This window comes from Pogoniulus pusillus, chromosome 2, assembly GCF_015220805.1.
Source record: "Pogoniulus pusillus isolate bPogPus1 chromosome 2, bPogPus1.pri, whole genome shotgun sequence".
Lineage (NCBI taxonomy): Eukaryota > Metazoa > Chordata > Aves > Piciformes > Lybiidae > Pogoniulus > Pogoniulus pusillus.
The window spans coordinates 25,636,295-25,662,412 of record NC_087265.1 but is presented as its reverse complement, the minus strand read 5'-3'; the positions used below and the strand labels follow the sequence as shown (position 1 = coordinate 25,662,412).

General features: G+C 44.6%; 1 protein-coding gene across 1 annotated transcript in view; it reads left to right on the top strand.

Annotated features, from left to right (window-relative positions):
• The window catches only part of AOX1 (aldehyde oxidase 1), a 42,746-nt gene extending 30,631 nt beyond the window's left edge, over positions 1 to 12,115 (top strand). Inside the window, 12 exon segments of the mRNA XM_064158325.1 lie at positions 292 to 483; positions 784 to 1,011; positions 1,757 to 1,852; positions 2,396 to 2,524; positions 3,596 to 3,670; positions 5,723 to 5,775; positions 8,643 to 8,757; positions 9,366 to 9,431; positions 10,015 to 10,203; positions 10,723 to 10,890; positions 11,818 to 11,865; positions 11,867 to 12,115. Of these exon segments, the coding sequence (XP_064014395.1) occupies positions 292 to 483; positions 784 to 1,011; positions 1,757 to 1,852; positions 2,396 to 2,524; positions 3,596 to 3,670; positions 5,723 to 5,775; positions 8,643 to 8,757; positions 9,366 to 9,431; positions 10,015 to 10,203; positions 10,723 to 10,890; positions 11,818 to 11,865; positions 11,867 to 12,022 (1,515 nt within the window). The 3' untranslated portion in view covers positions 12,023 to 12,115.
• The last annotated feature ends 14,003 nt before the right edge of the window (positions 12,116 to 26,118 follow it).

Sequence of the window (26,118 nt, the reverse complement as noted above, 5' to 3'; positions counted from 1 at the left end):
GTAGTAGTATCAACTGTAAAATGAAATACCTGTTGGGTCCATAAGTACTAGTCAGCACTCAGCTGCTGGTGTTCTGTGAGTATCAAAAAGTAACTGCAAGCTATTGTACTGGATGGGAAATATATGAATCAAGTCTGTATGTGTGCATAAGAGAGAGATTGACAGAAACAGAGTTTTAAAACGATTTGTCTCAGGTTAAAGTCTATATATGAGATGTGGAAGATTTAAATGTGAATTTGGAAGAAGCATCATTCTGACATTTAACTACACCTGTTTGTCCTCTTACCTTAGGTAGCAGAAGTATCCTTATTAAAAATGGACAATGCATACAAGATCCCCAACTTGAGATGCTGGGCTTATGCCTGCAAAACAAACTTACCATCAAACACAGCATTCAGAGGGTTTGGCTTTCCCCAGTCAGCACTGGTGACAGAAACTTGGATAACAGCAGTTGCAGATAAAATGGGTTTATCAGCAGAAAAGGTAACGAAAGGAGAGCATCTCTCCTGAAATAAAGTCTGTGCAGTTGGCAAGTTAAAACCTTTTAGATGAGCTCAACTGTTTGAACATATCTTTTCTGAATCACACGTAATTTGTGCTAAAATTTGTATACTTTGGAAATCAGTGTCTGGTTGTTGAACAAATAGCATACTCTTGTAAGCACTTGTAACAAAACTGCTTATTGTTCAGAAAACAAACGATAGTCATCTTCTTGCCTCCTAGCCCCCCAGACGGTCTGCCTTTAACAAGGTTGTGTGACAGCTGTTAATTTCATTATTTCAGGTTAGGGAAATAAATATGTATAAGGAGGAGGAGCAGACACACTTCAAACAAAAGCTTGATCCACAAAACTTAATAAGGTGTTGGAACGAATGTATGGAGAAATCTGCATACTACAAGAGGAAAACAGCTGTCAATGAATTTAACAAACAAAACTACTGGAAGAAAAAAGGGATTGCCATTGTACCACTGAAGTTTCCATTTGGACTCGGCACACGTTATCTTTCTCAGGTTAGTAGTTTTGAAGAATAAGTGAGCTAAGTTTTTTACCCATAGAAAATTGCAGTGGCTCTACGTTAGGACACAAAACAAGTGTGTTCTCTTTCAAATCCTGGAAAACTATCTTCCTATTAATGGTTGATCCCTTAAGGATACACTAGCCTTCTAGCTTCCTTCAAGCCCTTAGCTCCCTCAGTCAAAGTTGTGTCGTTTTTGAGACTCAGGTCGCATGGACCCTGCGTACTTCAAGGCCAGTCCCTTGTCTTGTGGTGTGGTATTGGTATAGATGAGCTGAATGCTTGTATGAAAAGTTTTTGAGGACTGCATAAAGTTTTTGAGTGCTGCTTCTGCGTGCAGGAGGAAAATCACATTCAGAACATTACTGTTGAAAAACTTGTGTCATGGGGATCTCAAACACTTAGAGAAAATGGAGCTGCAGTAATTTGCCTGTATAGCCTCTAGTGAGGTAGATCCTCCTGCTTCTTTTAGAATCATTGAGATAATGCTGCCAGGTGTAGATTTATTTCAGGATCTAGAAACAGAAAAAGCAGACCTCCAAGAATTTGTATCTTTTTCTTTTGAAGGAACTTCTTTATGGAGGAACATCAAGAACTACCATTTCAAATTTTAACTTCTATTCAAAAGCATTAAACAGATACATGGAAATACACTTCAAAACTCTCTTTTTTTGATTCATCAGTTCATCACCATACACAACACATTTCTCACTGGTCTTCATTTTGATTTTCTCTTTTAGGCTGCTGCTCTGGTTCATATTTATACTGATGGATCTGTGCTTCTAACACATGGCGGAATTGAAATGGGGCAGGGTATTCACACAAAAATGATCCAGGTAACGTAATATAAACAATATTACCTTATGCTTTATCTGTCATGAAGGAAAACAGTATGTAGGTTTTCTTTGTTAGTATGCCACTAGGACAGTTCGTTTATCAAGGGCCACTGGTTCTTTGCACTGATCTGGTTAGAAAGCGAAGGTAAAGTCACTCAAATCAGTGAGACAGCAGGACGAAAAACCCAGATTGGTTTTTTATTCTTCCAATAGTATGTGAACAGGTTTAAAAACCTCTAATAAGATTTTTGGAGTCTGATCCCATAAGGTTCATGGCAAGAAAGGACAGGATCCAAATTATTATGTAGTTCAGATGGTATTAGTATGATTCAGTTTGTTTAATGGGTAATTAAGAGACAGATCTGCAAACGTATTTATCAAGTCAATGAAAGCTTGGGAAATGTTGGGGCTTGAATCTCAGTCCACAGCTTGAGTACGGCAAAAACATTTCACTTCTTCTCTGTGTGTTTGTACTGACAAACTGAGAAGAATGATTTCAGCCAAAGAGAAACAGAGAAAGCTATTTTGTTCTTCCTGGAACAGGTTGCTAGTCGGGAACTGAAGATCCCCATGTCACGCATTCATTTCTGTGAAACCAGCACAGCAACTGTTCCCAATGCCTGTGCCTCAGTAGGCTCTGCAGGGACAGATGTCAATGGCTTGGCTGTGAAGGTAAAAAGTAGTAATTAGTGTAACAAAACATAGAATCACAGAGTGGTTTGGGTTGGGTTGGGTTGGAGGGGACCCTAAAGATCATCTAGTTTCGTCCCTCTGCCATGGGCAAGGACATCTACTAAACCAGCTTGCTCGTCCAACCTGGCCCCCTTGTAGAGAATTTCTTCCTAATCTCCAGTCTAAGTCTGCCCTCCTGAAGGGCATCCATGCCCAGCTGTCTTGTAGGACCCCCTTCTGTTACTGGAAGGTTATGATAAGGTCTCCCTGGAGTCTTCTTTTCTCCAGGGTGAACAGCCCCAACACTTGCAGCCTGTCCCCACAGGGGAGGTTCTCCAGCCCTCTGATCATCTTCATTGCCCTCCTCTGGACCCACTCCAACCGTTTGATGTCCTCCTTGTGTTGAGTCCCCAGAACTGTATGCTGTGAGAGCAGAGCAGAGTGGCAGAATCACTTCCCTCATCCTGCTGCTCTCGTTGTTTTTCATGCAGCCAATCACACAGCTGTGTTCTAGGCTGCCAACAACCATTGCTGCCTCATGGTGAGTTTTTCATCATGTGACACCCCTCCAAGTCCTCCTTGAGACTGCTCTTCAGCCACTCCTGCCCCAGCCTGTATTTGTGCTTGGTATCCCTCATTGTTATTTATTGCCTGTCAAACCTCAGGCATTAGTGATACCCTAGAAATAAGTTTGAGATTACCAATGATATCGCTGCAGATTGCCAAGAAACATGACTCACTGAACAGTTTCTCAGCAGTGGTGCTTATGAGTTTTCAGAATCTGATCTGTGATTTTCACAGAAGGCTTATGTTTGACATAAGCCTTCATCTAACAAACAAACTTGTCCCCACAAATCTTGTGCCTTCTTTCTGTTCTAAATCTACTTACTTGTGCAGATTCCAGCCCTTGTAACTTAACCTTTTATAAGGTTTCTGTCTATGAAGTTATCTCCTGTTATACTTTTCCAAACCAAAATGCCAGTAAAGCGTATACTAATTAAGTACTGATTAGAACAAACCTTGAATATACCTGTATTAATTTTATGTTATATTCTCCTGACTTCTCATTAGGATGCTTGCCAAACTCTTCTGAAACGCCTACAGCCGATCATCAGCAAGAACCCAAATGGGACCTGGAATGATTGGGTAAGACTTGTGAACCCTACTGTTCATGAGTTTGCAATGCTCTCTATATTGTAGTCTATCAGTCTGGTCAGCCTTAGGATCCTGAAGTTAAAAGCTACAGACACAAGTTATTTCACAGCCATGGCTAAAAATGTAATCCCATGTATTGAGATGTTTTTATGTCTTCTTATCCAGTAATGTTTATCATCTGTGACCTAATGAAAAGGACAGTCCCTGTTTTGATGCATGTAGAGATCCAATACACTAAGGTGTTTCTCCTCAAATGATTAAATACTATAATAACTGTGAAAGTGGAAATACCTTCTTGGCAGTAGTAATTCCTAGCAATGGCAAACAATATTGGAATACATGTGGTAGCTTAATAGCTAACAACTATGTATGTGAAGATAATCATAGAATCATAGAACAGTAGGGGTTGGACTAGAGATCATCTAGTCCAACCCCCTCTGCCAAAGCAGAGTCACCTAAAACAGGTCACACAGGAAGACATCTGATGGGTCTTGAAAGTCTCCAAAGAAGGAGACTCCACAACCTTTCAGGCAGCCTGCTCCAGGGCTCCAGCATCCTCACAGTAAATATTTTTTTCCCCATGTTGAGGTGGAACTTTCTGTGTTCCAGTTTGTTCCCCATGTTGAGGTGGAACTTTCTGTGTTCCAGTTTGTATCCATTAACCTATGTCCTGTGACACACTGAAAAGAGACTGGCCTCCTCTTCTTTACAGCCACTGCTCAGATATTTATAGACATTAATAAGATCCCCTCTCAGTCTTCTCTTCAGTCAGCCCCAGATGTCTCAGCCTTTCCTCATCAGACAGATTTTTCAATCCCTTCATTATCCTTGTAGACTCTGTTGGACACTCTCTAGTATATCCCTGCCCTTCTTGAACTGGGGAGCCCAGAACTGAGCAGACTTCTCTAATAAGTGCTACAGTAATTTGGATAATTTAGACACCTCAAAATAATAGCAGAAGTGACTGTCATAAATAAGAACCTTAATCTGTGCAGAGAATTGATTTTATGTCTTGCATAGTCAGTACATGTAAATTAAGTAAAAAATTCAACCCAAAAGACTCTTGATATGTAAATTGAGTAAATCTAAGGTGAAAGGGATTTGGGATCTCATACTGTCAGTTTTGCCACTGGCAGGAGATCACTGCATAGAGCATTTCTCTTGTCAGTGGTCATTTTCCTATAAATAGGCCACGACAGGTATTTTATGTCAGAAATTTATTAACCAGATCTGTTCAGCTGACAGAGGGGGACCTATTTCTATTTTTTGAGTAGAAAAAATGAGGGATCCTTTCTGACTACAACATTATCAGTCATAAGAATGCTCTTTTTACCCATAACTAAAGTTAAGTTAAAGACCTGTCTGTAATGAATTTTTATTATACAGACTTGGAGCCCAGAAAAGAAAACAGAAAATTTCTTCTACAGTGTCCTTGGGTAAAATGAAAAGTGTTGCTTTTGTTTTCAAATTGCATTTCAGATACAAATTTCTTTGAATAGCAACATGACAATAGGAAATGGCCTCAAGTTGCAGCAGGAGAGGTTTTGGTTGGATATCAGAAGAAACTTCTTCACTGGAGCGGGCTCCCCAGGGAAGTGGTTGAATCTCCATTTGTGGAGATGTTCCAAAGAGGCAGAGATGTGGTGCTGAGGGACCTGGTTTATCACCAGCCTTGCTAGGGGTAGATAATGGTTGGACTCATGATCTGGAACATCTCTTTCAACTGGAAGAATTCCATGATTCTCTGATAAATATTCTGCAAAAACACTGCTGTTGACAGGTTTATTCCTTATTTGATTGCCAAAAGACTTCAAGCTCATCCAAAGGAAGTTTATTTCTACAGTATTAGGCACCACGTGCAGCTAAGCAGATGTAACTTGTCTGGTCTTCCTTTCTTTACAATTTGTTACAATCTACTTTTTAAGTAAATATATGAAAATAAATATAAATAAGTGCATTTATGTAAATGAAGGGAATAGATGTGTGCTCTGTCTCTTCCTGGTTCTTTCCTTGGTTCACCACACATGCTGTTATGTTTTGCAGATTAAAGAAGCTTTTGAACAGAGTGTGAGTCTTTCAGCTACTGGCTACTTTAGGTAATATATTTTTGGTCCCCAAAAATGCTTAGGTTAGACCAGGACTGATTTCCAAAGATAACGAATGTCATGTATAGAAGATCCTGTCCCATAGTTCTTTCTAATGGCCCAGTGTGCTAGCTTGAAGCTAGCTAGAATGGTCTGGGGAGAAGAACTAGATTACAGGCTCTGAAAGGGAAGCAATGGTGATGTCTACTTCACTCATAGGCTTGCTGAGAGGTATAAGAGCTAGAATCCAAACATAGATAAGGTAGTTGCTCTCTGTCCGGGCTCTGGGCTGCATCTCTCTAACCTCACCTTCTGTCTCTCTGATTAATCCACTTGCTCCTAACCCCCCTGGCCAATCCTCCATTCTTCCTTGGACACAAGGCAACATCTGGGGTAAGGTAGAGAGGGGTGGGAGGAGGTGGAAGGGTGGTTGGGAGCCCCTCCTGGGGACTCAGGTTTCTGGGAGGGCTGTTGTGTTTCCAAATTACCTTTAAACTTGTATATGTCTGTGTATAACTGTATATGTTGTAAATATCTGCTTGTGTATTGTGCTAAGCTGTAAATATAAAGCTTCATTCAGTTTCCAGAGCTGGCTGAGTCTGGGTGATTTCTAAAGTGTGTGGGGCAGGTAACACCCAAACCATCACACCCAGCTTATGTTTTATGTAATTATCTGATACATGGTGAGTTATAGTAGAAAGCTTAAGTGCTAATTTATGCCTAGCCCTGTGTAGACTCTCTAGATATCGAAAGAATATTTTGTTGTGTCTTTGCTTGTTTATTTGGACATTAGGGCTGTGGGGAGACCTAATAGCAGCCTGCCTGTACATGAAGAGGGCCTACAGGAAGGCTGCATAGGGACTGTTTACAAAGGCCTGTAGTGATAGGATGAGGGGCAATGGCTTGAAAATAGAGAAGAGTCTATTTAGATTGAGTGTTAGGAACAAAATCTTTATCATTGAGGGTGGTGGAACACTGGACCAAGTTGTCCAGTGAGATAGTTGAGGTTCCCCTCCCTGAAGATATTCAAGGTCAGGCTTGACAAGGCTCTGGGCAGTCTGATCTAGTGGAGGGTGTCCTTGCTGGCTGTGAGGGGGTTGGACTAGATGACCTTTGGAGGTGCCTTCCAACCCAAACCCATACCGTGGTTCTGTGATTAGCAAACTGGGAAACATCAGGAAAGTGACTGCTGTCCATAACAGTAGGTGTGCAAAATGGGTTATGTTTTTTTACTGAAGGCTGTATTGCTGTAAGTACTTTTGAACTACAGATTGTTTACACTTCCACCCACGAAGACAATTGCAGCAAGTTGCATGACAGGAAGGATGAGTGGCAACATTAGAATATCCATCACACACTTGCAATTAGTAACCATTTGCACTCATAGAAAATTAGGTCCATTTAATTCTAGATCTGAACTTTAAGATTCTAGATCTGAACTTTAAGATTCTGTCTCTGTAGAGGAAGGTGAATTTCAGATGTTTGGTTGAGTTTAAGAGAAAGCTCGTGGCCTTTTTTTTTAAACCTATGTCAGGGGGGAATTTAGTACTCCCATGAGAAGTGGGCTGCTCGCTAACTCTATTTTTAGAGTTATTGTTTTGACCTCTGTGCTTCTGGAGCCTCAGAAAATTCCCACTACCTATACTCATGCTCTTAGGTATGGATTTACTCACAATAGCTTGTTATTGTAGTAGATGGTAATCAAACACAATTCCCACTGCTTTCTCTCAGTTCAGTCTCTTGTCTGTTTTTCCTCTGAATTCATTTATAAAAGACAAAAAAGGGAAATGTTATTGTTCTGTAAGCCTAGTGGGATTCAAATCAGAGCTTCTCTAGTAGTCCACTGTACCTTGTGTCTTCTCTCTCTCTCTCCTCTTTTTTTGCAACTTATCAATATCAATTTTCAGGTATTCAAAAGTGTGGAGTAAGCTGCAAACCCATATTTAAAACACCAAGAAAAGCCCAAACAAAATGTCCCTTCCTGCTCTTAAGTCTGTCCAAGTCTATTTTCTGCTGATGTAGTCCTTCTTCAAATCATTGAACAGTCATTCTTCACATTTAGCAATGTCCAAGCCCATCTGCAGGTCCCTGAGCCTCAAAGCCTGTACTGATACAGTTCTTAATTCAGTGTTATTCTCTGCATCCAAAAATCTCAAAGACAGCTAACGTAGATGGGCTGTGAGAAGATGCATATTTGGAGTTTGTGTATCCCTTCTTCAGTGCTCTGAATTAAAATTATTTTATGGAGTATAATTATAAATATGATCAACAAGGACAATTCTCTCATATGGTCAGAAAATACACCTTGAGCACATCTCTCACAGGGTTGGGAGATAGTGCATTTTGCTGGCCTCTTCTGTCCCTTAAATTTACCCCCATCAGTCCTGAATACTATAATCTCCTCAGTCCCACTCCCTTCTAAGTAGTGGCACCTTTATTTCCATAATTCTGCTTTTACACTTTCGCTCATTCTGTAGACAATATCTGTAATTTTAACTCTTTCATTTAGCTCTTGTAAATTGCTTTTGTAGGTCCTGATCAGTTTTTCTCTCTTTTTCTGGATTCTGTTATGTGCTATTCCCTCAGAAACCTTAACTTTGTATTCTGTACTTGATTACCTTGTCTTTGTTAGTGTATTTATGGGATTATGCTGCTCTCTTGAACTGAAACAGCTTGTCTACTATCTTTTATATAAATGCCAGATTCATCAAACCTAATCTACTAACACTATATAGGATTTCATGGAATTTAGCCACTGGGCTCCGATCTGGTGTTAAAATTTCACGTGTAGTAGTTTCAGACTTCCATGTGCTTATCTGCTTTATTATAACGCAAACATTCATGAACCTTCTTCTCATGGAGTTTGTTTCTTCTGTCAGAGGTTACAATGAAAGCATGGATTGGGAGAAGGGGGAAGGACAGCCATTCACATATTTTATTTATGGAGCTGCTTGTTCAGAGGTTGAAATTAACTGTTTAACAGGAGGTCACAAGGTAATAACTAGGTGTCATGGGATTTTTGTAAATCATGTGGATGAGATTTGTTTGTATCACCATTCAGATTTTGCAGTAATATGTCACCTATCTTGACATGAGAGTAAATCAACAGTGTGAATACACACTTCACATGAAGCAGAATGAAAGCTCTTCAGTGCTAATTGCTTTTGGCACAGCTGTATCAATGCCATATGAGTTCACCTTTTGGGTTATGCCAGACATCTGGCAAGTTCTTTTTTCATTCATTTGCTGTTTTGCCAGCAAACTAACTACAGCAGAGCTAAACAGTGTATTTCCAGGCTTTTTACCATTTAGACAGCTAAACGTCATAGACTGCTGCCCTCTGGCTGTACTTCCTCATGTAGAGATTTCCTTGTGCAGTGGGAAAAAAATCTGGCAGGACTGTCTCTGGATAAACTTACACTGAAGCTGAGATGAGCCCATTTTATTTGTAATGGGGTATTGGAAATTGCCTTGAGTAAATGGAGAGGCCTCTGCCTCAGCATGTATTAGTTTACTGAATACCAACTCTAACCCACACTATGTTCTAATGACTTCACTCTGTGCACCTCACTCAGTAATATACATTTGAATTTTATTGACAGAACCTCAGAACAGACATTGTTATGGATATTGGATGCAGCATCAATCCAGCTGTGGATATAGGACAGGGTAATGTGCCAAGACTATTCTGGTGTCTTATTCCTGTTACAGTGATAGCCTTATGAAGGACTGCCTCATTAATTCAGAAAGCACTGTTTTCTTATTAGATAGTGTTCTGAGTCACAGGTCATATTAGAAGGGCTTTCACTTGTAGACTTGCCTCATTTGAGTCAGTTAGCTTTGTAGATATTAGTAAAGCTTGAATTTTATCCATGACACCAACATGTAGTACTTCCTGTATGCCTGCTATCTGCCGCACTTAAATCCTGTTCATGATCTGCAGTCTGCAGGTTCTTCTGTTGTTTAACCTGCGTTGCCCACTTGCTATCAAGGAGCACCTTTGTTCATTGCAGGCCAATGCAGAAATCATATCATTTCTCATCAGATCACCATGAAAGTGTGTGCCTTTGCCTGATACGATAGGGGAGTGTGAAACCTTTTCCCATCATTGTAGCCCTGAGAATGTTGAAGAATTCCATTAGGCAGGAGTGTGGTCTCCTAGCAGTTAGTGATACAAATACATTCTTAGCAAAGTTTTACCCATTTTACTGAACACAAGACTGTAAACACGGTTTCTTTTCTTGTTTAAAGATTGAAGGTGCCTTTGTTCAAGGCATTGGACTGTACACAATGGAGGAATTAAAGTACTCTCCAGAAGGAGTCCTCTATACTCGGGGTCCAAATCAGTATAAGATCCCTGCTGTTTGCGATATTCCAGAGCAGTTTAGAGTTTCCCTGCTGTCATCTTCCCGAAATCCGCATGCCATTTATGCATCCAAGGTAAGCAAAGGTCCCAGAACAAACAGAGAAATGGCTCCAATATAAAACATATATAAGTTTTTTGTTCATCTTCTTTAGCATTTCAAAGAAGTGTACATAAAATCCTGTAATTGTTAAGGTCAGGGAAACTGATACGAGAAGACACAATGAAGGATATTGCCCAGGGAGGCTGTGGATGTCCCCTACCTGAAGGTGTTCAAGGCCAGGTTGGATGAGATCTTGAGCAACCTGGTCTAGTAGAAAGTGTCCCTGCCTGTGGCAGGGGATTTGGAACAAGGTGATCTCTTCCAACCTAAACCATTCTGTATTGCTGCATTTCTTTCATAGTTCGCAAGTAGTAATTTTAGAGTTTTGTTAACAGACCATACACAGAACCTGCAAGCTGAATTTAAAGCTGTACTTTTAAAATGTGATGATAAACTGAAGGGCTGGAATAAAAATACCAAAGATACAACATGTACACCTCTCATCTGCTTAAAACCTACACCTGTTTGACTTAGGCATTTTTTGTTTTTTCAGGGGATAGGTGAGGCAGGGCTTTTCTTGGGATGCTCTGTGTTCTTTGCTTTGAGAGATGCAATAAGTAGTGTGAGGAATGAAAGAGGACTGGCAAAGCCCTTTACACTGAACAGCCCCCTGACTGCTGAGCAAATCCGGACAAGCTGCGCAGACGGCTTTACTGAGATGGTAATGACAAGGATCTGTTAAGTATCTCTGGGTAGAAGGGCACTCTAGAGTGGTGGGGTGCCTCATGGTGACTCTAGTTGGTCATGCTTTGTGTACAGCAATATCATATGGCTCATTGTGATTGAGATGTCTGGTAAGCAGTCTCACAAGCTATTCCAACAAATGCCATTCAGGCATTGTACTGGAACTTCCCTGAAGCCCTTCCTTTCTTTTGTATGTCAAATCCTGCAGTAGGAAGAGCTAATCTTATTGACATGCAATGGATCAGCCTCCAAGCATATTCAGTCTCCTTCCAGGTGCATTCCTCTGGTACCTTGCACTCTGTCACTGTCACCTTATTCTGATGCTCCTTGCTATGCCCAGTATTATTGAGAGAAAAATAGTTAACTGAGAGCTAACAAAAAGCTACAGAAGAAACACAAATAAGGCATGACACTTCTTATAATGCTGGTCTTTTATAGTCTGTGTTTTTAGCAACTGTTCATTGCAGTTGTATTTCCACTGCTGTTGTGGTTCTTTTCCTCTGTATGTTTTTACTTAGCCTACAACATCTGTGAAGCAAGGTCCTTGTCAGCATATAAATCCACACTGTCCCATGTACCTCTCAGGTTCTGCTATGGAAACTGTTGAGCTCTCATTCACAGATTACTCCTATAGTATTTTCAGTGTTTGTGGTGGGGCATCATTGCCCCCAGATCAGTAGGTTTGTGGGCTTACTGCCATAGCAGGGGCTTGGGGGAGGTGAGGTCCACCAGTGCAGAGACCATGCTTCCCCACTGATGTCTGACCTCCCTTCCAGCCGTCTTCTGTAGGTATCACCTATGGAACATCTGCTGAGTGACTTGAAGGCACCTGATAAGGACAATATTGGGGGCTTGCCAGCCATAAGATAGTACAAGTCACTCTCTTCATTTCTTGTTCTCATAGGTGATAAACATTGAATCTACTTCCTCAGCTCCTTTGACCACATCTGTGTGAAATGGCAAACCAGAGCTCACAAGACCGAAAAGGAATGGAATGGAAAACTGATTTATTGCCCCAAGTCGCACTGATCAACACACAGATGAATGTATTTTCTCGTTTCAGAGTAGAATCGGCTACCAAAATATGCACATTACACCTTCTATCCTGATCTTCATTCTCTATCCAGTGTATTCATTTACTGTACTTCGCTTCAGTTACTGCATTTAATTGATGGAAATAAACCTCCTGAATTTGAAGCATGTATTTTCAACAAGAAAGATCTGCTGAACATCTCAGCTTAAATGCTGCAGGAGAATAAAGTTAGATGAAACATACAGGTATGTCAGATAACTTCCTGCCACTTCTTTCTCTTAACCTCACAGGCTAAGTTTATTTATTTAATGGCTTTAGATAACTTCTGTTTTAGACTTGAGTCTTGCAGTGGAGTGCAACTGCAGAGATCTTTGTTGAAGAACCAGAACCTTTTTAATTTGATTCAGTTCCTCTTTTGATCAGAAGTGATACTCTGATCTGTAGTAAACTTTCTTTGGATTCTTTTGGCACAGACATCTCTGTGTTAAAAACATCATGAAGCAGAAGTTTTCTCAGGCTATGCCAGGCAAATTTAAACGACTGACCTACATATGTAGAAGATAGATTTTTACCCTAGAGTTGGATGAATTACCCACTTGTAATTTAAATCAGAAGCTTTATTTTTTTCTCACAAAATGGGGAAACTGACATGGAGTTCAGTGCTTTGAGTAGAATCATAGAATCAGTCAGGGTTGGAAGGGACCACAAGAATCATCTAGTTCCAACCCCCCTGCCATGGGCAGCGACAGCCTACCCTAGATCAGGCTGGCCAGAGCCTCATTCAGCCTGCCTTAAACACCTCAGGGATGGGGCCTCAACCACCTCCCTGGGCAACCCATTCCAGGCTGTCGCGGAGGGGGTTCTCAATGCTTATGCGTATTTGGCGGAGGTGAGAAATCAATTTGAGGTGATATAAATTTTATATAAAAATATAATTTATTAAATTCAATATTTATGACTCTCGCCACCCCCAACCACTGTATATTAAAATAATGTTCAATCCACGATTATGAAAAACAATTTAGGACAGAATATATACAGGGAATTTGGTTATTTAACCAGCAAACATTCTAACTATAAATAGAGAGATGAGTTTTCCTGCGGTTTGATGCCGCTTGGGGTCTTTGTGCTATTTGCCCAGCAGGGTGGGCTGAAACTCTTTCTGCTCTATGGCAGAGGTAACTTATATTACAGAGTTATTAAAGCTTTACGCACAAGTCTTATTATTAATTATTAATCACCCTCCCGGGCTGTTGCCCTATGTCCAGACTTGGATGCTGGAATGTTCCCGGCTTGAGGGGAGAGGATAAATCTTCCCAGTCTCTGGGGTCTTAGGTTTTTCTAACCTCTTCTCCTGGCGAGGGGTGATCTCTGCCTTTGATGCTGCTGTCTTCTTCTGGATGCTGTGTCCAGGGATATCAGCTTGGCAGGACTTAAGGAGCAGGAGGAGAATATCCGTGCTGTCTCTGGCACGGGTCTCCATGGCTAGCAGGCCAGGTGTGCGTGTAGACAATCCAAAGTCTGCATCCTGGTTAACTCAGCGGCAGTGGCTTTTACCAGGCAATAAGCAGCGGGCATGCAAAGTGTGCTCAGCTGCTGGGAGTCTAAGCTCCGTAGATCAATGCAGGATCAGATCCTGATAGCAATATAGCTTGCAGATATGCACAGCTGGATTAGGAGGCTATAGGCTCCTTTTATATATGTATGTGTGCAGGCTTAAATGAGCTCTGCATCTAAGGTACTCAGGCAGGTAAGCTGCGATTGATCAAAGTATGAGGTCTGAGCCTCAGAGAGCTGCAAGTGAAGGTCAGACTCTGTGTCTGAGCCTTGCAGGTGAGTCAGGGCAGCAGGGTGCTGCAGTGTGGTCCGAGCTGAGCTGCGGTAGGGTTAGAGAGCACTGAGCACGTGTCTAACTGTGCACCCCCATTTATTGACTGTGGGCCGAGATTAATGGCCTCTTTGGCCACTAGAGTGACCAGTCAGGTTGGCAGTAAGCCAAACCTTACCATAATAGGCAGAAGGCTCTTGCCTGGACTCTCCCAAATATGGGGATCACATGGATTTGCTCCAGGGAGACATGAGTTGGGGGTGTGTGGCTTACACAACTTGTTTACAACCAGGTGTCATGGCAGAAAAACATGTCCAGGCATGCCTAGGCGTAAATAAGCCTCTTTTCGGGCCTACAGGCCCTCCATGACACAGGCTCTCACCACTCACATGCTGAAGAACTTCCTCCCCATGTCCAGTCTGAACCTACCCACCTCCAGCTTTGCTCCATTCCCCCTAGTCCTGTCACTCCCTTGGACCCTAGAAGGTCCCTCCCCAGCTTCTTCGCAGGCCCCTTTCACATACTGGAAGGCCACAAGAAGGTCACCTTGGAGCCTCCTCTTCTCCAGACTGAACAGTCCCAACTTTTTCAGTCTGTCCTCATAGAAGAGGTGCTCCGCCCTCTGATCATCCTCGTGGCCCTTCTCTGGACATGCTCCAGCATGTCCACATCCTTCTTGGAATAGGGGCTCCAGAACTGGATGCAGTACTCCAGTTGGGTTCTCAGCAAGAGCGGAGTAGAAGGGGAGAATCACCTCCCCTCGACCTGCTGGCCACACTTCTCCTGCTGCAGCCCAGGATCTGGTTAGCCCTCTGGGCTGCAAGTGCACACTGCTGGCTCCTGTTGAGCTTCTCATCCACCAGCACCTCCAAGTCCCTCTCCTCAGGGCTGCTCTCCAGCCACTTACTGCCTAGCCTGGATTTGTGCTTGGGATTGCCTCAACCCAGATGCAGGACCTTGTACTTGGTCTTGTTGAACCTCATGAGGTTGGCTTGTGCCCACCTCTGCAGCCTATCCAGATCCCTCTGGATGGATCCCTTCCCTCCAGCGTGTCTGCTGCACCACACAGCTTGGTGTTGTCAGCAAACTTGCTGAGGGTGCAATGAATGCCTCTGTCCATGGCACCAACAAAGATGTTGAACAAAACTGGTCCCAGAACTGATCTCTGAGGCACTTTGCTTGTCACTGGGCTCCACTTGGAGATGGAGATATTGGCAGCCACTCTTTGGGTGTGGCCATCAAGCCAGTTCTTTGTCCATCTCGTGATCCACCCATCAAACCCATGTGTCACCAGCTGGGAGGCCAAGATGTGGTGTGGGACAGTGTCAAAGGCCTTGCTCAGGTCCAGGTAAATGACATCAGTTGCTTTCCCCTCATCTATTCGTGTTGTGACCTGTTCATAGAAGGCCACCAGGTTTGTCAGGCAGGATTTGCCCTTGGTGAAGCCATGCTGATTGTACCCAATCACCTCTTCACTCTTCTCCTGTCTCAGCAGTGCCTCCAGGAGGATCTTCTCCATGATCTTACTGGGCACAGTGGTGAGACTGACTGGGCTGCAGTTCCCTGGCTCCTCCTTCCTACCCTGTTTGAAAATGGGAGTTATGTTTCCCCTTTTCCAGTCAGTGGAGACTGCACCAGACTGCCATGACTTTTGGAATAGAATAGAGAGGGACTTAGCAATCTCATCTGCCAGTTTCCTCAGCACCCGTGGGTGTATCCCATTGGGTCCCATGGACTTGAACACTTCCAGGTTCTTCAGGTGATCACAAACCTGATCTTCACTTAAGATGGGCAGCTCTTCCTTCCAGTCCCTGCCATTATCTTCCATGGCTCCAGGAGTGTGGCTGGAGGCCTTTGCAGTGAAGACTGAGGTAAAGAAGTCATTGAGAACCTCAGCCTTTTCCATGTCACTTTTGACCATTTCACCTGTTTCCTTTCTGAGTGGTCCCACAGCTTCCCTAGTCTTCTTTTTACCATCAATATACCTGTAGAAATTCTTGGTGTTCCCTTTGACCTCCCTGGCTAGATTCAATTCAAACTCTGCCTTGGCTTTCCTAAGCAGATCTCTGGCTGCTCAGGCAGCTTCCTTATATACCCTCATTCCAGCTGTCCTGTCTTCCACTCCTTGTAGTTTCTTTTTGTGTGACAGTGTGTCCAGGAGCTCCTTGCTCAGCTATCCAGGCCTCCTGACATTCTTCCCTGCTTTCGTCTTTGTTGGTATACATTGGTCCTGGACACAGAGGAGGTGATCCTTGAACACTGACCAGCTGTCCTGGGCCCCTCTTCCCTCTAGGGTTTCATCCCATGATTATGTTGAGCCAAGAGCTTTCTGTCACTCTTGGCCCCTCCTGTGCCAAGGAAGATAGAAAAAGTGCAAGTAGATGAAAAGATGATCTGCAAAGATCCGTCATCTGATGCTGCCTAGGATGCAGTAGGATTAGACCAAACCCAAGGAGCAGCAGCTGGAGAAAACAGGTAAATACAAATCAGTGCTGCAGTGGAAATTTTAGTGTCAGTAAATTTGAAATATGTTCCTGGAAGTCTTCAAAAAACATGGTGGCCTTGGCAGTGCTGGGTTGACAGTTGGACTCGATGATCTTGGAGATCTTTTCTAATCTTTATAATTCCGTGATTTGCATCCTAAGACAAGACCAAGGAATTAAATAGACTATATCAAAGTGAATGTATTAGGAAAGCACCAGCTACAGTAATTCAGATTTCAGCATCTGAATCCACAATACAAATACTTCACTTTTCTCATGAGTCTACAGAAGTTATCCAAAGTAGCAGCTGAAAAAGTGCAGCAGGCTCTTTGATAAGAAGGTAGCACTGGGAAAGCAGGTGCTTTGTACATTGAGTATGTGGTTTCAGTGAACCTCTGCATCAGTTATTCCTGGCTGAGCGTGCTGATTGCTCTTCAGTTACTCTTGGGTCGGCTTGCTCTGGAGACATGAAGACTGTCATTTGTAGTGAAAAGAAATGGCTCTGATTTGTTTGACATGCTTGGCAGCTTGCAGACGTTTGTCATCTCACAGGCTTTTGTCATCCCACAGATTCACAGATTGTGTCAGGTTGTCCAACCCACCTGCAGTCGGCAGGGTCACCTCCAACTAGATCAGGCTGCTCAGGGCCACATCAAGCCTGATTTTGAATGTCTCCAAGGACAGGGCTTCATCCAACCTAAATGTGTTCTGCTCCAGCTCAAACCATTGCCCCTCATCCTATCACCACAAGCCCTTCTAAGCAGTCCTTCCCCAGCCTTCTTGAATGTGCCCTCAGTTACTGAAATGCATCTCTAAGGTCTCCCTGGAGCCTTCTCTTCTCCAGGCTGAACAACCCCAGATCTATCAGCCTGTCTGCATAGGAGAGGTGCTCCAGCCCTCTAATTGTGTTTGTAGTCCTCCTCTGGACCCGCTTTAGCAGGCCCATGTCTTTCTTGTGTTGGGGACTCAGCACTCCAGGTGAGGTCTCACCAGAGCAGAGCAGAGGGTACTGCACACAGTACTGCAAAGGCTAGAGGAGAAAAGAGACTGGTCACCCTCCCGTCCTCTTCAGACTGTTAGAGCAGCCAGCGGTGAATTGCCATAGTTACCCACATTCATACTTAATGCTCCCTTTGCAGGAAACACCAGGGCTTTGAGACAGGGCTACCAGCAGATGTGCTAGGACTCAGGCACACTGGGAAGGAATACAAATACCAGCTAATTAAATCTGTTGTTAAAAACCAAATCATTCCTTTCTGGAGCGGAGTCAACTGAAAGCCTCTAAGGGAAGGTTTCATTTCTGAGGGCAAGCTGCCATATTCACCTGGGAGCTCTTCACCCTTTTCAATTCTCTTATTTTTGAAAAGAGCAAGGAAAAGATTGAAATAATAGTAAAATAAAAATCCAAGTCCAAAACTCTGAACTCGCCCTTAGAAAGCAGCGTTCAGGGGGAAATGCATAGTTTAGCTGTCACCCTGAGGTCGTAGAAGGAGCAGCAGTGGTGAGCAATGAGAGATGCAGTGCATAGGCACGGACCACTTGTCCACAAGAGGGCGCTGTGGTATCAGCCATACACTGCGTGGCTTGTGAGCACCCCCTGCGGGGTGCAGGCTGCCCACCCCTCCAGCCCAGCCTCCCTGCTCCCCAAGCGATGCATCGACTCTTGTTAAATCAAGGAGACTGTCTGATTTTTGCTTTCAAGGGGTGGATTTCTATTCTAGGGAAACACAATCAGGAAAGCAGCAGAAAGCTCAATTTTCTAGAAAGCAAAACAACAAATATAGTGGAAAGTCGTCTGCTGTTCTGTACTCGTTGCTCACCCAACCCACACATCCCTTTGTCTCTGCATGTCATAAGCCTCAACTTGCTCAGGCAGTTTCTTTCAATCTGAGAAAAGCCTGTCCAGTTAGATGTTGGATAGATTAGACACATGGAAGAATCTGCTCAGCAAGGAGACCTTCAGACCCTGTTACCTGTCTCCAGCCTTGCTCCCAAAGTGCCTGACTGCTTCCCTTCTTCTGACTCTTAAGGATCCCTTCCAACTCAATGCAATTTGTGAATCCTTGACTCTAGAGCAACTAGTGAAGCCAGTCTCTGCCAATGTCCATTCCATTTAAAGACATTTGATCATCTGCTCTATAGCCATAATGTTTTCCCATCAGCTTTCTGGCTCTGGGCACTATGGATCATTGTATCTTAATTACAGGTCAAATCCTGCAGTCCTTATCTAGCCACAAAGTAACTACAAGAGGTGCCAGACATCTCAACCTCCTGACTATAGGATGCTGAGATGAGGCGCTCCACAGTCAGGCCAGTAGATTAGCCTAAGGGGGAAGTGGAAGTGTCATTCATTTGGGGTAGTTAACCACAAAGCACCTACTTGCTTTGCTCACTTAATTATGGTTGGATTGAAGGGACATAACTTGATGTGGTAAGAAAAGCTTCTCATTTCCTAGCTTTTGTTTTGACCTTTGTCCCCACTCAATAACGGCTTCATTTGCACTACCCAAGAGGCACTTGCGGTGGCTTTTGAAACCTCTGCCTTGATTAAAGCATCACCTGAAGTCCTCTTCCCTCCTACCCAACAGCCAGCCGTGATAAAACGTGGGCTAGCAGTGCCTAGAGAGAAAGAGAGAGCAGCACACAGAGCAAGCAACTCTGTAAGTAACAGCAACTATCTAAGTAGCAATTGTGGTAGGCATTTCACCTCTCAGCTATGAAAAGAGCTTTGCTGATGCACAAGCAACAAGGAGAGCAGAGAGCTGTTCCCTGATCTCAGATGTGCAGCACGAAGTGCCAGTTCCTGGCAATGCCTTTCTAACTATTGGCCTACTGCTGTGAAGGCATCTCAGCAGGCTTGCTGGACTCTTTCCCTGGCCTCAAGGAGGAGCAGGAAAAGAAAGCTTAGGCACTTCTTTTGGCCTGGCAGTTTGTCAGCACTACACAGCCCTTCCCTTTGGCTCTTGAGGATGTTTGGAGGATCTCCTTCGTAAGCACACAGGAATCAGCCACTTGAAGGGCAAGCCAAATGTCTGCAGCAGGGCCCAAGGAAGTAAAAGCTTCCCAGCTTTCTAAAGGGAGGTGGTGGGAAGGAGCCATCTGAACAAAGACAGCAACATGAACACCTCTGGCCATGAGAAGGGTGTGGTGAGCTCCCGAGGCTGAGTGCCCATCTGCTCCCAGTTTTCCCAGCATGCCTCCCCCAGCTCACCCAGCATTCCAGCATGGAAAAGGAAAGCTTGCTCCCTAAGCAGCTGGTTTGCTGAAGCTCTGGCAAGCCAGGCATGACTTACCACAAGGATGGAGGCATGAGATGTCACTTTCCTCCCTCCTTAGATGGAAAGCTTCTCAGTGGCAGACCTGCAAGGGAAGTCCTCCTGCTTCTCAAGCAGACATCTTGGCAAAGCCTGCTTAGTCCCTTTTATCTCCCACTCCACTCTAGTCTACTGCCTTCAGTTTTGAGTTTCTTGGCAGGAGCAGCCTGAAAATGCCATCTGCAAAATCATGTTTGCAGGCCAGCCCATTACTCCTTTCCATCATTCATCTCCTCTGGCACCTACCAAGGCACTCACGAGCTGCTCCAAGAGGTGGTGGTATGGCCTGTTGCCACGTATCTGATGGCTTACAAGCCCATTTTATGTCCTTCACATAGAAGAGGTTCTGGTGCACAAAGCATGCCACCCTCATGTTCCTCTTTGGTGTCTCAGCAACCAGGACTTTCTTCTCTGCCTCCTTTGTGGCACTGCTCAAGCCCTTCAGCCCTTGCTCCTGCAGCATCTAACTGCATAGGGCTTTCTGGGGACAGAGGAGGACTTCCTAAGTCTGAAACTGGCCACCTCAGCCAAGATTGCTGGAAAACTCCCCAAAGCAGCACGTGCCCTCAAGCAGCTGGAGAGTTACTAATGAGGAAGGACTCCACAACACTACTCATTACCATTGCAGTGTGGTTCAGAGATGCTGTTTGGGTTATTTGTTTCCACTGCAATGTCACCAGGACCTCTCCTGGTTACTTTATTATAGGGAGCTTCAAACAGGTTTTCCATAAATGAGGATTTTACCTCTTTAAGAGCATCTGCAAGATAAACGCCTGTTCCTGTTTTAGAAGACATACTGAACATCAGCCAAGCCCCTGTAGATATCTGCACACACATCTTTCAGAGTGTGTGACAACAGCGTTTTCCAGAGGTGCTCTGGTGGTAAGTGGGGAGGGGACACCTGGTCTAAGCATTGAACCATAGAATCATTTAGGCTGGAAAACACCTTTCAAGTCATCAATTCCGAACATTAACCCAACACTACCAAGTCCACTGCTAAACCATGTCCCTCAGAACCACATCTACACATCTTTGAAATACCTCCAGGGGTAATGATTCAACCACTTCCCTGGAAAGCCTGTCCCTGGATAAAAATGCCCACTTGGGCTGAGTTCTGTTTAGCCATCTCCCAAGTTGCCAGGATTCTGTGAAAAGTCCATCTCAGATGTCACTGAAGTCTGTGTGGTTATGACTCAAGAGGCTAAACTGAAGTGCCAGCAAACCATCTGTATCCACCAAAATGGCCTTCTGCTTCTGGCCTGCCTATGACTGGATTGGATGTTTTTAAGCATCTTCTGAACAGGAACTTCTGGAAATGACCGTGGTGGCCATGTGCCACCTGCACAGCTGCATCTTGGTGCACCAAGATAGTGAGTGTGAAAATGTGCTTCTTACCACAGATGGGTGCTGGGCCAAACATTGTAACCTTGATTTTAGCAAGGAGGACAAACAGCTACCTGGACCTGAGCACCACTTTCTGTGGGGCAGCAGCCTGTGCTTTCCCAGAGGTGCTGATGTGCAAGTACAACATGCGGAACCTGCGGGTGATGCTCTTTATGAAGGTAACCATCTGCAAGCACTTTGAGGATACCCACAACTACAGCACACCCCAGCAGCAGAAGAAAGAGGTGCTGTACCCAGAAGCCTTACCAAGCTCTCATCACTTAACTGCTCTGATCCAGTCTGACCTCCTGCCCTGGTGTGGAGCAGGTGTCTGAGAACAGACATTAGAAAGGGGCATCTGAATGAGGAAGCCCTCCCCAGAGATCCCAGGAGGCTTCAGTGCAATCAGTGCTGTAATGGAATCGCATTTCCATGGTTTATGGAGCATTTTGAGCTCTGGGGTACTTGTATGTGAAGCTGATTCAACTTCAAGCACTGACAAGATTGTGTACTCTCAGAAAGTAGTCAGATCTCTCCACAAAGAAGATGTGGGCCTGCTGTGGCTTGGGTTTCAAGACATGATGACCATGCTGAGCTATTGGGTCTGCTTAGAATCATAGGATCAACCATGTTGGAAGAGACCTCCAAGATCATCCAATCCAACCTATCACCCAGCCCTATCCAGTCAACTAAACCATGGCACTAAGTGCCTCATCCAGTCTTTTCTTGAACACCTGCAGGGGTGGCGACTCCACCATCTCCCTGGGCAGCCCATTCCAATGCCAATCACTCTCTCTGTGAAGAACTTCCTCCAGCCTATACCTCCCCTGGCACAACTTGAGACTCTGTCCCCTTGTTCTATTGCTGGTTGCCTGGGGTTGCTTACTCTAGCAGTGTCTGGCTGACCACAGCAGGGACCTGTTGGGGAACACGTTCAGTGGAGTGCTATGGGAAGATGACTCTTTGTTCACCAATATGGTTAGATGGTCAAATTCCCTTTATTTCCGTGATACAGTAACTTATATGCATTCTAGCAAGAGGCGTGCTCAGCTTAAGATTGGTTACAGTCAGAGGGTCCAGAGTTACATGTAAGGTGTGCATAGGTTAACTTATCACAACATTCTAAGGGTCAGCCTCCCAGACCACCCACTCCAGCCCCCTTGGTTATCTAGTCTCTGCCCACTGCAGCTGTGTGTGGGGTGCTCAGTTGTTTACATCTCGATTTCCTAGCCTTGCTGGGAACCAAGGACGTTCTCAGCTCCAGTAACCCATGTTTATGACTTTATGTCCTCGACTGGCGAGAAATTCTTCCACAAGGACCTGCTGTGTCCCATTTTGTATCCATTGCCCTTAGTTTTAGCACAGGACACTACCTTCTTGACACCCACCCTCCAGATATTCATAAACATTAATAAGAACTCCTCTCAGTCTTCTCCAGACTAAACAGCCCCAGGTCTCTCAGCTTTTCCTCATTAGACAGATGTTCCAGCTCCTTAATCATCCTCATAGCCTTCACTGGACACACTAGTATACTGCTGTCCTCCTTGAACTAGGGAGCTCACAACTGGACACAATACTCCAGGGACAACTACCCCAGGGCAGAGCAGAGCGGAAGGAGAACTTGCCTTGACTTGGTGGCCACAGTCTTCTTAGTGCACCCCAGGCTACCACTGGCTTTCCTGGCAACAAGGGCACATTGATGTCCCACAGGGAACTTACTGTCCACCAGGACTCCAGAATCTTTCTCGTACAGAAATTTGTCAACTGGGAAAAGAAGCAGCTATTATTAGAATAAACAAGTGGGTTTGTATGTGCATGACTGGTTTAGAACCTCTGTCACAGGTCTCCTATGAAGAAGCTGATGAACAAGCGGATGAGGGCCAAGGGTTGTCATTGTATTTCAGATAATAGTATGTGATTGGGGCATTTTGCTTGTAATTAATGAGGATGTTGTCTGGTTTTTTGAGGATGTTGTCTAGTTCCTTGATGTGCCCTGGGTGAGGTTGATTGTTTTGCTCTCCTTGCAGGACATAGCAGCCAGTGCAAAGCTCACCTCTCCTTTTTGCCAGTTCCCTTTTGCCTCCACCCACCAAGCTCAACCTCGTACTTGCGGTGGAACCCCAACATCTTAACCAGTCTCCATGCTGAAGATGGCACCTTTGAAGTTAAAGCTAAGTCAGCAGCAGTAAGCACTTCACAAAGGTTTTAATGGAAATGCTGTGTCTTGGCACCTGCCTATTAGCTATTGCTCAGCACTGAGAAGATCCCCTCTCAATCTCCTCTTCTCTAGGCTAAACAGCCCCAGGTCTCAATGTTTCCTCCTTAGTCCTCTCAGCATCTTCCTAGCCCTTGCCTTTTCTTTTTTTTATTCTTCTTTATTTATTAGATTTAATGTAATCAAATAGCTCGAGACAGGAAAATGTTTGCCCCCTTTTCTCCCTCCATCACTTCCAGTAGACAAATAAGTGTAGACACCTGCAGAGCAATGGACTATGAGGAGTTCTTAAACTGAAGAAGGTCACAAGGATGGGGCTAGGCTCTTGCCACTCATGTCCAGAGTTTATAGGACAAGGGATAGGGGCTACAAACCAGAACAAAGAAGGTTTCACTTGAAACTTCTTTGCTGTGAATGTGCTGGAACCCTAGAGCAGAGAGCAGGCTGTTCAGAGAGGTTGTGGAGTCTCTTCTCTGGAGAGATTTCAAACCCACGTGGACATTATGAACCTGGGCAGCCTGCTCTGAGTGCCCTTGCTTTAGCAAGGGGGTTGGACTATATGATTCCAAGAGGTCCCTTCCAACCCTACCATGGCTGGGATTCTGTGGGTTAAGATGCACACAAAAGCATGGAAAGCCATAACCTGGAGTGATGTGGGGTGTGAGAAGAGAGAGGAGGACAGGACGTAACTGGATGAAAGGCTGCTTGCAGTCACGGCTGCAGTTATGGAAAGGTGAATGTGTTCAAGCAGGTTGAGGTGTATTTGCTAAATTGCTTGCTGAAAGCTTTGTCTCTCGATGAGGTCACCCAGGTGCATCTCTCACCCACCTGCCCATGCTGGCTTGTCCACAGGCAGTTGAAGCAGGTCATTAGCTGCAGGCTGGGCAGCCCTGCTTCACGGTGGGCAGAAGCAAACGGCCCTGGGGAACCAGCTCGAGAGGTACCTTCCCGGAGTACAGGAGGTGCTTGTCTGCCCAGCAGTGTTTTTGCCATGATTCATGAGTGCACTTATTTCCAGAGCTCTGGAACACATAGGCTGAGACCCAAAGCTTATCAGACACATCAGCTACGACCTAGAAATCTTGGAGAGCAATTTTGCTCAGCTGGAAAGGGAGCTCTAAGTTATCTTCCTTCCTTTCCCTTGGCTGAAGTAAGGACTTTCTCAGACTGCATTTCAGGCAAGGTGATGCTCACTTTGGTGAAGGAGCAGAGAGAGAGATAAAAGCTGCAACAAAAGGTCTGAAAGGCGTCTTTGAAATTACCAACACTATTCTCAGCTTGATGACCTTGAAGGTCTTTCCCAGCCAAAACAATTCTATGATTAAATGGGCTGAAATTGCTTCAAGGTGCTTGAGAAAATACAAACCACTCTGTTTTGCTGAGTACCCCTTTTGAGAGTCTCTCAAACTGATTTCAAGACATGGATCTAAACATCTGGAGGACTTTTTCCTGTGAACCTGTGGGGTGACATAGGGCAAGACAACAACCCCATGACAGGGCTCTGGAAGGATGTACAGTGCTCAGAGCATGTAGTAAGGCCACAGGAGCTAGGTGGTGGCATGTCGCAGAGCTGCCTTAACACAGTCTCTGAACCTTCTTGCCCTTGAAGAAGATTAAATATATTTATGGCATATCTTGCATGATGATCAGCGCCCCCCACAGACAGTTCCTTATTAGGTGTTGGTATAAGTCAGGACCCTTCATTTGCAGCAGATTACAAACAGGGGAAGAGAGAGTCACATTGCAGAACAGGGCCAGGGGGGCCAGTTGGGATATTGATAACCCAGGCTGTTCATGCCTGTTTATGCCTCCCATGGGTGCTCATCTCAAGTTTAAAGGCTGTCCCCATAAATGCAGGGTTGATTCATGGCTTGATAGCAAACTCATCTGCAGAAGAGTCGGGGAAGGGGGCATGTCCATCACCTGCCAGGAAGGTTTCTAAACATTCCTACCTGCCTGGGGAGGAAATAAATCTGGGGAAGAGGCAGGCTTAGCACATTCTGAGACCTTGGGAGGCCCCTGTGTTCTTATATTGTATTAGGGGAGAAGGCAACATAAAGGACAGTGCTGCTGCCTGTTCCACCTCCCCACTCTGCCTTGGCCACACTGGCTCCATGGCAGAACCCCAGATCTGCCTAGATGGGACATGCATGAGGACATTGAAGATAAGCTCCTTACTGTGAGGGTGCTGAGCCTGGGGCAGGGGTGCCCAGAGAGGAGTTGAGGATTCCATCTTCTCTGAAGACTTCAAGACTCTGTCTGGACGTGGTTCTTGTGTGACCTCCCTAGGTGGACCCTGCTCTGGTAGGGAGGTTGGACTCAATGATTACCCTTTCAACCCCTACCATTCCAGATTCTTCCATGTCCAGAAAAATAGTTCAGCCTGTGCTGTCCAAACTGTGATCAATGAATAAATCTGGAGGGAAGCACTTTTGCCTTTGGTGCACTCTACAGCCAATTCTTTTCCAGTAGGAGAGATGTATTTACCAGTGATGGATGCTGGGAACTGCTGGAGGAAGGACCCATTGGGAGGGTTGGACACACAAGCAATCATCTTCTCTATAATGGGGAGAAAGTCCTCACAAACAACAGGGTTTAATACCACTTGTGCCAGTGGCGAAGATAGCTACTGCTGCGGAAGGAAGCATTGATCATGAAGAGTGGTGCCCAGGACAGGTGAGGACAGACCTCCCACATCCAAAAAGGGAAGCTGGGGAGTTATGTGCCCAAGAAGCAGGCAGTACAAGTGAAGGCAGAGCTCTCTGTCCTCTCCTGGGTGAAGCAGGACCGTTATGTACATCTCTTCCAACCTTGTTGATACTGTGATACTGTGATCTTGAGCTGCTCCTCAATGTTTTCTGACTCAGCACCATGGTTAACTATGAAGATGTGTCTTAAATTTCCCACAGACTCAAAATATAGCTAACAGAACCAATACAATTAGAGGAT